The sequence below is a fragment of the Schistocerca serialis genome, chromosome 9 (genome assembly GCF_023864345.2).
Source record: "Schistocerca serialis cubense isolate TAMUIC-IGC-003099 chromosome 9, iqSchSeri2.2, whole genome shotgun sequence".
In the NCBI taxonomy this organism is placed as follows: domain Eukaryota; kingdom Metazoa; phylum Arthropoda; class Insecta; order Orthoptera; family Acrididae; genus Schistocerca; species Schistocerca serialis.
Genome location: NC_064646.1, coordinates 419,263,426 through 419,275,540, shown reverse-complemented (window position 1 = coordinate 419,275,540; position 12,115 = coordinate 419,263,426). Strand labels below are relative to the sequence as shown.

At 40.6% G+C, this 12,115-nt stretch overlaps 1 protein-coding gene across 1 annotated transcript in view; it reads left to right on the top strand.

The window, feature by feature from the left end:
• Positions 1-10,949, top strand: part of LOC126418724 (uncharacterized) — a 35,975-nt gene extending 25,026 nt beyond the window's left edge. The window contains exons 5-7 of the mRNA XM_050085629.1: positions 1,833-1,950; positions 8,886-8,941; positions 10,774-10,949. Of these exons, the coding sequence (XP_049941586.1) occupies positions 1,833-1,950; positions 8,886-8,941; positions 10,774-10,803 (204 nt within the window). The 3' untranslated portion in view covers positions 10,804-10,949. The remainder of the gene's footprint in view (positions 1-1,832; positions 1,951-8,885; positions 8,942-10,773) is intronic.
• The last annotated feature ends 1,166 nt before the right edge of the window (positions 10,950-12,115 follow it).

The window sequence follows — 12,115 nt, the reverse complement described above, 5'->3', positions numbered from 1 at the left end:
TAGAACTACTTAAATGGTTGGTTCAAATGGCTCTGAGCACTATGGGACTCAACTGCTGAGGTCATTAGTCCCCTAGAACTTAGAACTAGTTAAACCTTACTAACCTAAGGACATCACAAACATCCATGCCCGAGGCAGGATTCGAACCTGCGACCGTAGCAGTCTTGCGGTTCCAGACTGCAGCGCCTTTAACCGCACGGCCACTTCGGCCAGCTACTTAAACCTAACTAACCTAAGGACATGACACACATCCATGCCCGAGGCAGGATTCGAACCTGCGTCCGTAGCGGTAGCGCGCTTCCAGTCTGTAGCGCCTAGAACCGCTCGGCCACCCCGACCGGCTACTCAACATGCTTTGACTAAACTACTCAACATGCTTTGATAGACTGCATTGCCTCTCATTACAATTGCGGCATGTTTCCTGTTTCCGGTGGATGTAATTTGGTGTGACAATGAGATCACCCGTCAACAGGAGTGTTGGTAGCTGTAAACATTAATCACTGTAACTAAAGACATCAGCGTTTCATGACAACTTTTAACCAAGGGTATACGAGTGTTGTATACGACCGAACAACAGGTATTATACATTGCTGACAACCCTACACTAATATGTAGTTTAGTTTTATAAGCCATACCTACACCCATTCTTCAGCACACTTCTGCATATACAACACAACCACTTGATATTATAACGTAATCTTGTCATAGCAGTAATTTTCTTCCTTTGGCTGCTCGATCGTCTTGCATCTCCTCGATTGAGCATATATAGCCTTTCCTCAATTGTAATCCGGCCCTTCAGCCGTAGATCGAAACAGCACGTCACGAAATGCCTCAGAATCACACGTAAAACCTCTTTAGTACAGATCCCGTATATGAGTCTTACAGATTGTGATCTGAATGAGCGAGCTAGGTGGCAGAGTTATGAGATACTGCTATTCTGGATGACTGGGTAGAATTTTCTTCCTAGCTTCCCACGTTTATATTCCACATAGTTTCTTTAAATCACTTAAGAAATCCGCCGGATGGTTCCATTTAAACTTACGACCGATTTCCTTCTCGTCACAGTGCAACGCGAACTTGAAATCTGTGTCTAATCACCACATCATCGAGATGTTAAACCTTAATATTTCATTTCTTCTTCGATTGCTTGTAGCTTTGAGAGTCCACGGTATAAATTAATCCCCTATCAATTATACTTTGTCGGTGTTCCAGGCTTGAGCCTTAGCAGTGTGAATTGTTGAGTTGTTCATTCTGTTAATTGATACACCAAGACAGAAATTTGACATGCGCCAGGTGAATGTGTCAGGGACTAAATACTCCTTATGTAACGAGTATTCTACCCTTTAGAGGCTCGCACAGAGAAAACTTATGTACAGGATTGGAATCCGATTTAATTCACATCCGACAGCAAAAAGAAGGAAGATTAGAGTTTAAGCCTCGTCGAGAACGTTGCCATTGGATACGCACTACCACCTCGGATTGGAATGTGGTGATACATGGAGTTTAAGTGGACTAAACTACAAAGTCATCGGTCCTTGGAGTTATAGGGAAAAGGATCATTAAATCGGTGCAATCTTTTAACGATTGTTTTCTCACCAGATGAGCTGAGCACACTTAGAGAACAGGCTACATGTCTCTGGTAAACAGATTAAAACATTCATATGAATATTTGTATTTTACTACCTTTCAGAGTTATGGCAAGATCGATTTGCAGGAACGTAGAGAACGATGCAAAGGAGTGACATTTCACATACAACCAATTCAAATCATTCATCTTGTAAACCTTAGGTTTTTCTAGTTTCATATTGTACAAGCTTTTTGTGTTTTTACAGATCGATTCGGAAGGTGATTTCGATGTCGACCTGATCAAAGTGATGACTCGCCGTTTCCCTAACGAGACTAACAACGAGGGCCTCAGTGAAATGGTCGACAACTGCGTCGCTGGCAGAGGTGAGATACCGATCACTTCACGTTCTCCTTTAAAATCTCTTCAAACATGTTTCTACAGACAAAGAGTGAGAGAGGTGGGGGGGGGGGGGGAGGGCGGAAGGGAGAGAGGGGATGAGATAGCAAAAATACATCACCAAACTTCATCGGTATCTACGGGTTGTCTTGATTGACTCACTGAGAGTAGTGACCAATGTTCTGAAAGGAAGTTATAGGGGTACCCCCGCAAATAAGACACCACTCCGGCAGCAAACGTTAATCATCCTTGACGTATCGGAGGGGGACTCCTCCCAATGAACCTTAATGTGTTCAGAAGGTTGCGTCTATTGCATCCACTCCTATGTGAAAAAAATTCCACTAACCACAATGACGGCTGTCAGCGGTACAACTAAAGTTTTCCTGAAAAGCGATGGCCTAACAGGTGCTTTTTCTTCTGCAGCTTAAACGCACTTTAGTGGACTGAATTGCAGGGCAGTATCTTCCTTTTGGAGTAGAGGACTGCCACAAAAAGAGGAAGAATCAGCAGTGATCAACGGCATGCAGAACGCTGCGGAAATCACCGCTTCAAAGACACATAATGTGTTTTCACACGTGTCCTGTAATTCAAAAAGTGTCACGACAAGCTTTCCACTCGCAAAAGATTCCGGGTTAGTTCCCCATTCGGATCTCAGAGAGAGTAATCATGAGAAAAAGGTGGAGTAACTAACGAAAGTAGGAGCGTGGAATGTCGGAAGTTTGAACATGGTAGGGAAGCCAGAAAATGTGAAAAGAAAAATGCAGAGACTCAGTCTACATACAGTGTTTCTAGCAAGACGAATGAAGGGTAACGTCAACAGCAGCAGAAAATGGTAAAATGGGAGTAGGATTCAAAAATGGTTCAAATGGCTCTGAGCACTATGGGACTTAATATCTGAGGTCATCAGTCCCCAGAACTTAGAACTACTTAAACCTAACTAACCTAAGGACATCACACACATCCATGCCCGAGGCAGGATTCGACCATGCGACCGTAGCAGCAGCGCGGTTCCGGACTGAAGCGCCTAGAACCCCTCTGCCACCGACGCCGGCAGTAGGATTCTTTATGTATAGGAAGATGGGGCTGAGAGTGAGTTACTGTGAACAAATTCATAAATAAGGTAGTTCTTATCAGAATAAACAGTAAAACGAAGTCATCAACTACAGTTGAGGTATGCATATACGTGCGGACGTCACTCAAATGTTAAAAAGAAAGAGTATATGAGGCTATTGAACGGGCAATTCAAGGAAATGAAAATCTAATGACCATTATTGTCCATCATTAAAGCTATCAGTGGTTCAGAAAGGAGTTCAATTATCAGCAACAAAAATTTGCTTAACAACATAAAATGTCCGACAGGTAGCAAAACAAGTTAAAAAGTAAAAAAGGGACTTTGTTTTTAAGTGCTTAATACTGGCATGAGTAGCACTAAAAAATAATGAATATTAATATTAGCATTAATCTTGGATACATGTTCTGTAAACTGAGTCGTTCGACATTATGTCGATAAAAGACTCGATCAAATGATCTACGGAACACAAAAGTGGCTAACTAGCTAATAATAATGGGGTACTGGAACGTGGTAGTTGCGGAAGGAATAGAAAACAGAGCTATACCAGAGTATGGGGTCGTTAGAAGGAAAGAGGGAAAACATTAATTTCTGATTAAATTTCAGCTAATAATAGCACGTAAACTGAAACTTCCTGGAAGATTAAAACTGTATGCCGACCGAGACTCAAACTCGGGACCTTTGCCTTTCGCGGGCAAGTGCTCTACCAGGTGAACTACCCAATTACGACTTACGCCCCGTCCTCACAGCTTTACTTCTGCCAGTACCTCGTCTCCTACCTTCCAAACTTTACAGAAGCTCTCCTACGCAGGAGAAGTACTGGCAGAAGTAAAGCTCTGAGGACGAGCCCTGAGTAGTGCTTGGGTAGCTCAGTTGGTAGCGCACTTGCCCACGGAAGGCAAAGGTCCCTAGTTCGAGTCTCGGTCTGGCACGCAGTTTTAATCTGCCAGGAGGTTTCATATCAGCGCACACTCCACTGTAGAGTGGAAATCTCATTCTGGAGCACGTAAACTGTCCTTGAATCACTACAGAAGCAGCTGTAGCTGAAAAGGGGGAAAACAAAACTGAAGACCTGTTAGATGGGTTCACTTTGGTTTTAGGGGAAGTAAAGGCACTAGAGACTCAGTTCTGATCCTGTGCCTGATAATGGAATCTGTAATCAAAATAGGATTTTTCGACAAAGGCAAAGAGCTCGACAGTGTAAAACGTTGCAAGGAACCTGAGGAAAGTAGGAGTAAGAACTAGGGTAAGACAGGTTATATACTGTACATACAAGAACTGATAGGGAATAATAAGACTGAAATATCAACAACGAAATGAACGGATTAAGAAGTGTGTATAACAGGAATGTGGTTTTTCATCTCTACAGTTCAATTTATACGTCAAAGAAGCAATGCGACTAATAAAAAAAGAAAGATTCAGGAGTATAGTTAAAATTCAAGGTGAAAGGGTATAAACGATAAGATTCGCTGATATTCTTAAAACAGTGAAAGTGAAGAAAAATTACAGGATTTCTTGAGTGGCATGAAGTTTAATGTTTTCAGAATTTGGATTGAGAGTAAAGCGAAGAAAGCCGAAATTAATCTGAAGTAACAGAAAATATCAAAACTGGTGACCACGATGTAGACAGAGTTCAGGAATTCTGCGAGCTTGGATGTAAAATAACTCATGATGGACGATGAAAGGAGGACTTAAAAACCATATTAGTACAGGCAAAGAGAGCATTCTTCGTCAAGAGAAGACTACTACTTACAAACATAGCCCTTTATTCGAAGAAGAAATGTCCGACACTATACGTTTGGATCAAAGTATTGAATGCCAGTGTATCATGGACAGTGGGAAAAACTGAAAAGAAAAGAATCAAAGCATTTGGGATGTGGTGTTACAGAAGGATGTCGAACATTAGGTGGACTGACAAGATGAGAAATGATGAGGTACTCCGCAGAATCGTGGAATAAAGAACCATAGATTGGAATACATCCAACAAATAATTGAGGACGTAGGGTGCAAGTGTTGCTCTGAGATGAAGAGGTTGGTTCAGGAGGGGAATTTTTGTTAGGCCGCATCAAAAAATGCATAGTTGGATAACTTTTGTGGCGGTGGGTTCCTGGCCTCTACTTGTGCTCGAAAACACTACAACCCCTCGAAATGTCAGTATATTTTTGTTCCAACCTACATACGTACGATGTAATAAAATCTACCCACTATGTAAATAATTTCGGTAACTACGACTTTGCTCTTGTTCTATAAATCACCAGAACTTCCATGACCTCTCAGGCACATCATTCTAACTAAATTTTCAAGTATCAAATTCTTTTTGACAAAGGATAGAAAATTTTCACCTGCTCGTATCTGCTCAGTGTTTCCCTAATTCCAGCACTGTTTGCTGACATTCTACGACTTCTGTTTAACAGAGCAGCAAGCTATAAATGATACACTCACAACACTGGTGTAATGTTCTACAATAAACCTTATTTCTTAGACGAACCGGTTTTTGGCTGTGAAGCCATCTTCAGGTACAAAGATAAATATGTGTGCTGTGAAATTTTGTTGAATCAAACATTTTAAACTACAGCATGTACAGAGTATCTCCATTTACAGAGAGGAAAAATTTTAATGTTAGAATTAGGAAAAAAGAAGCGGACTTATTTCAGTCTAAATACGATGTAAAATTATTTAACTAAGATAAAATAGTGGTGACACATTAACTAATGAACTATAGACAAATAACAACAGTTGTACATAGAGAAAATATTTCAGCCATAGACTTTCGTGACATGTTCCAAAGGTATGGCTGAAGAAAATAATCGTGTCTTTAATACACCATAAATTAAAACACATAGGATATAATGGTGATATTAAACAGCTGAGTGAAGTAGCTGTGATTATACAAAGTAAAATTTTTTGAACACAACGAGAGAAATTGTAGTAACTGAAATAAAGGAAACGGGGTACATAATTAAGAGGGATAATTTACAACATGGCTTGGATGGGGTTACGAGTAGTATCTGGCGAGTAAGGGAACTGTCTCTGGTCATTCAGTACTAAGCTTGTGTTGATGGACAAGTGTTTACTAATTTCCTATGTTTCAAGATAGTTCATCTTCATTCCTTTATGGATGCGATGTAGTACTTCATGTTTCACTTTGTAACTATAGTCTTCCTTAAGCATGTGGTCTGCAAAACTAGTCTCCTTTTTTTTAGTTTTCAATTTCTGTGGTGTTCCTTCAAGCGGATACGTATCGCCCTGTCAGACTGTCGTATACAGGGTGGTCCATTGATAGTGACCGGGCCAAATATCTCACGAAATAAGCATCAAACAAAAAAACTACAGAGAACGAAACTCGTCTAGCTTGAAGGGGGAAACCAGATGGCGCTATGGTTGGCCCGCTAGATGGCATTGCCATAGGTCGAACGGATATCAACTGCGTTTTTTAAATAGGAACCCCCATTTTTATTACATATTCGTGCAGTACGTAAATAAATATGAATGTTTTAGTTGGACCACTTTTTTCGCTTTGTGACAGATGGCGCGGTAATAGTCAAAAACGTGTAAGTACGTGGTATCACGTAACATAACGTCAGTGAGGACGGTATTTGCTTCGTGATACATTACCCGTGTTAAAATGGATCAATTGCGGAAATGGTCGATATCGAGTTGATCTGTGGCTATTGCGATCAAAATGCCCAACGGGCATGTGCTATGTATGCTGCTCGGTATCCTGGACGACATCATCCAAGTGTCAGGACCGTTCGCCGGATAGTTACGTTATTAAGGAAACAGGAAGCGTTCAGCCACATGTGAAATGTCAACGACGACCTGCAACAAATGATGATGCCCAAGTAGGTGTTTTAGCTGCTGCGCGGCTAATCCGCACATCAGTAGCAGACAAACTGTGCGAGAATCAGGAATCTCAAAAACGTCGGTGTTGAGAATGCTACATCAACATCGATTTCATCCGTACCATATTTCTATGCACAACAGCGATAACGTAAATATTCACCATTGGGCAACGGAAAATCCACGATGGCTGCGACAAGTGGAACATCAGCGACCTTGCCGGGTTAATGTATGGTGCGGCATTATGGGAGGAAGGATAATTGGGCCCCATTTTACCGATGGCAATCTACATGGTGCAATGTATTCTGATTTCCTACGTAATGTTCTACTGATGTTACTACAAGATGTTTCACTGCATGACAGAATGGCGATATACTTCCAACATGATGGATGTCCGGCACATAGCTCGCGTGCGGTTGAACAGGTATTGAATAGCATATTTCATTACAGGTGGATTTGTCGTCGAAGCACCATACCATGACCCACACGATCACAGGATCTGACATCGCCGGATTTCTTTCTGTGGGGAAAGGTGAAGTATATTTGCTATCGTGATCCACCGACAACACCTGACAACATGCGTCAGCGCCTTGTCAATGCATGTGCGAACATTACGGAAGACGAACTACTTGCTGTTGAGAGGAATGTCGTTACACGTATTGCCAAATGCACTGAGGTTGACGGACATCATTTTGAGCATTTATTGCATTAATGTGGTATTTACAGGTAATCACGCTGTAACAGCATGCGTTCTCAGAAGTGATAAGTTCACAAAGATACAGGTACCACATTGGAACAACCGAAATAAAATGTTCAAACGTACCTACGTTCTGTATTTTAATTTTAAAAACCTACCTGTTACCAACCGTTCGTCTAAAATACTGAGCCATATGTTTGTGACTATTACAGCGCCATCTATCACAAAGCGAAAAAAGTGGTCCAACTAAAACACTCATATATCTTTACGTACTACACGAAAATGTAATAAAAATGGGGGTTCCTACTTTAAAAAAGCAGTTGATATCCGTTTGACCTATGGCAGCGCCATTTAGCGGGCCAACCATAGCGCCATCTGGTTTCCCCCTTCAAGCTAGAAAAGTTTCGTTTGGCGCTTTTTTCGTGAGATATTTGGCCCGGTCTCGATCAATGGTCCACCCAGCATAGTATGTGCTACAGGTTCGTGTAACTAATAATAAATATTGTAGAATGTTATACCAGTGTTGTGTGTGTTTCATTCATAATGTATAAATTATTCTGCTAAGAACCGACTCGATTGTGAAATATTTAACCACGTTCCCTGCAGCCCAGATCTAGCCTGTGCGGACGATCAGCTCGTTCCAAAACTCAAAGAACATTTTATTAATAAACACTCAGGGACGGTATTATGGACCAGTTGAATCATTAGGTTACGCAATGAAATGTGGAGGGCTTAATTAAGCATATGTGGAGACAAGACAAATTCTAAAATGTTCGAAATGTCTAAGTGGAGAAATATTCTAGATCCCTAGGTATGTTATTTAAAGAAAAAAGCCCGCATCTCGTGGTCGTGCGGTAGCGTTATCGCTTCCCACGCCCGGGTTCCCGGGTTCGATTCTCGGCGGGGTCAGGGATTTTCTCTGCCTCGTGATGGCTGGGTGTTGTGTGCTGTCCTTAGGTTAGTTAGGTTTAAGTAGTTCTAAGTTTTAGGGGACTTATGACCACAGCAGTTGAGTCCCATAGTGCTCAGAGCCATTTGAACCATTAAAAAAAAAAAAAAAAAAAAAAAAAAAAAAAAAAAAAAAACTGTGGTAACTCTTCGCTTCAGGGAATAGCCATGTTCGCTTCCGGAAATATACTTTACTTTTTGAATAAATATTCTAGTATTTTGCATCTTTTATTTTCATTTATATTTTCATTTGGTGCATTACCATTTCAATTGGATCTCTGTTTTCGTCAGTTTCTGAGCACAAATAAAACGTTTCTTATAAATCATGGCAACTTCTATGTAATTCGATTGTCTCATTTCTGTTTCAGGTGAAACTGATTTCTGTGAAAGAGCGTACGGTCTCGTCAGCTGTTTAGTTAAAGAGGTAAGTTCATATGACTCCGATGAGTGGATCACCTTTCTACGCGAATGCATTCGGAATTGTACATATGTCAATATGAAGTTTTTCGCTGCAAATGAGAGTTCCTGTCATACACCTAAATATTGACCATTCCTCCTGGGACATCCTGCACATATATAAATTCACGATCTCTTGAGAAAGTAGTAATTTTTAGTTCAAACTATTTTAAAAATATCATACGGAACACACATAGTCTATTTGCTGATAACCAGTTAATTACATTTGATGAAGAAGATGAACGGTAAACCACTGTCCACGAACTAAGCTTACTGTGCCGGGAATATAATATGAAGGTCTCTAGCGACAAGACAAAAGTGACAACATTTAGGGGAGTCGAACATGTAAGGCCAAAAATTGTGATGTATGACAAGATAATAGACCAAATAGTCGAACATGTAAGATTAAAAATTGTCATTCATGACAAGATAATAGAGCAAGCACTAAGTTTCAAGTATCTATAAGATCGAGTTGTTGATAAAAGTTGTAAAATCTAATATTTGGGTATGTGGTACAGTGAACCATACTTTAAAAAATAAGCTGTAAAAAGAAATGATAATAAATTTTATAAAATTATGACAGTTCCTGTGCTATTCTACGGCAATTGTGCTTGGGCCATTAATAAACGTTAGAGAACTAAGACTCAAGCGTCTGTAACAACGTTCCTAAGAACTATGACAAGATGGACAATTTTATATAAAATAAAAACTAAGATATTGGCAAAGAGATAAACGTTGAACCAATTGAACAACGTATGAATATAAAAGTAAATGGACCTCGTGAAAAGAATGTTGGAGAGGCGATTACCACTACAAACAATGAAATATGCGCCACATAGAAAAAGAAGTCTTGGAAGAACCAGAAAGAGATAGCAAACGCGGGCAATCCAGTATCTTTTGTAGCAATACTACTACTGTACTATTTGTTTATTCTTCATTGTTAGCGAATGAGCCGTCCAGGTCACGCGAAATCGATACCTGTTGGCGGTGGTTTTAGACCAATATTCTTTGACGTCAACAAGTGAGTGTGTCCCCGTTGCTGCACCCATGTGTCTTTTTTGCTCCTCCTCTGTTCTTCCTCCAAATCACGTGTTTGACTTCCCTGATTGAATCTCGGTCCTTTAAATTTGGCGATCCTAGTTTCTTATCAATTCGATCTAGCAAACTTATTTTTCAAAAATGTGTGATTCCGATGGGTTATACCGTTTGGATCCATTTTCTCTGTGCTTCCATTTAGCTGAGCCGTTAGGATACGCATTGTAACTCTGATTTAGTGTTTGAACTGTAGGTTTCTGCATAGGGTTTTGGATGACATATTCCATCACTTATTTCGGTCCTTAAATTTTTCTCATTTCTTAGTTCTTTTACTTCCAATTCACTTGTTGACATTTTGTGTCGAAAAGCATGTGTCTCTGACAAGAAGAGTCTTTCTAGTATGATCACTATTCTATAACGTCGGATTTTTCAGTTACAGGAAATGTAATTTTTGTCTAATTTTTTTAAAGTGAAATTCGTTTTCTATTTTCATAATTACAGGTTCTCAGGCTTCCTAATTGTTAAAATTTTCAGTGATCCATTCGCGAATGTATTTATATTTTCTAATACGGTGTACTTTGTTACTGCCAATTCCGAGCTCATGGTGTGCTGTTTAGTCATAAACATTATTGTTGCACATTTTGTAGTTTTTAGTTCAGCCTGCTCAGCTTGATGGCACGATTGATCATACTAGTTTTTCAAGCTTTGCAATGATTCTCTACTCTAAAAAACTCTGTTGAAATGAATTTATGGCTTGTGTTTCAGAAACTGGCGAGACTAGGAAGCTCTCACTGAGACCACACTCAGGCAACCATCAGCGCAGCCCATCACAGCACGCGTGGAACGCCGCCACCACCAGCGGACCACGCAAACCATTCTGACACTCACTGCTGCACGGCAACTGTATTTACCCACAACGAAATAAAGAGATGTTAAATGTACTAAAAGTAATTTTCTCGTCCTCGCACACAAATATCCTTCAGTCAATGTCGAGCAGGAGGAAAGACGAATCGTATCTAACGAGAGCAGCCAGACGCATTGCTCAAAGCCAGGAGGATATCAGACGACATGCTAGAAATTTCTGCTTCACTTGACGAGTTTAATATTGTGTACAGTAGAATGCACTGTGATCGAAATGTAATGATGCACATGATCAGTAATCCCTTACGTTACTCAAGATTAGAGGGCACGAATTTTACACTAGTGAAAAAGGTAAGTGACCATAATGCACTGCTTCTCACCTACCTGTCAAGGTTTCAACGAGAGTACTTATCAGACGTTTCCAGCAAAGAAAGTTTTCATAGCAGGAACTGCCATAGGCGTTATGGTATACTGAGCAAGCCGCTGGACTCACAGTAGCGAGAAACAAATTTAAATCATTGTTTAGATTGTCCTTCGTTTCGTTGAGAACCGTTTGATAAATGTATGGCTGGTTTTATGCCCGCTGCCCTGCCCTGCAGCTCCTGCTGCATCATTTCCTTTGTGTTCGTTGTAGGTTGTTCAAATGGCTCTAAGCACTATAGGACTTAACATCTGATGTCATCAGTCCCCTGGACTTATAACTTATTTAAACGTAACTAACCTAAGGACATCACACACAGCCATGCCCGAGGCAGGATTCGAACCTGCCACCGTAGTAGCAGCAGCGCGGTTCCGGACTGAAGCGCGTAGAACCGCTCGCCCACAGCGGCCGGCCGTTTTGGGTTGTAAAAATTTCATTTTTATTTCCTTTGTGACGAACACTGAAGGTGCTGACCTGTCTGAAAAATATGTCTTCCGTAATTCCAGGGATCACATTGACTGCAGCATACGATTAATATTCTGTCCTTGTTAATTAACAGCTAATTTCAATGGGGCACTAGAATATGGAACTAGGTCCGACGATCTCATTCATGTACAGTCGTGGACAAAACGAGCGAGACCCCTCGCCTTTTCGTTATGCTGATCCGCACGGCTTTAAAGTCTGCTACACAGCATAACAGGCAAGGCGACGAAGTGCTACCAACATACTATGCACAGGCGTGAAACTGACAAACTATCTGAACTTTTTTAGGCTGTTTTCAATAATTTGTATGACTATATTAATGCTGATTAGTGTGTTAAATAC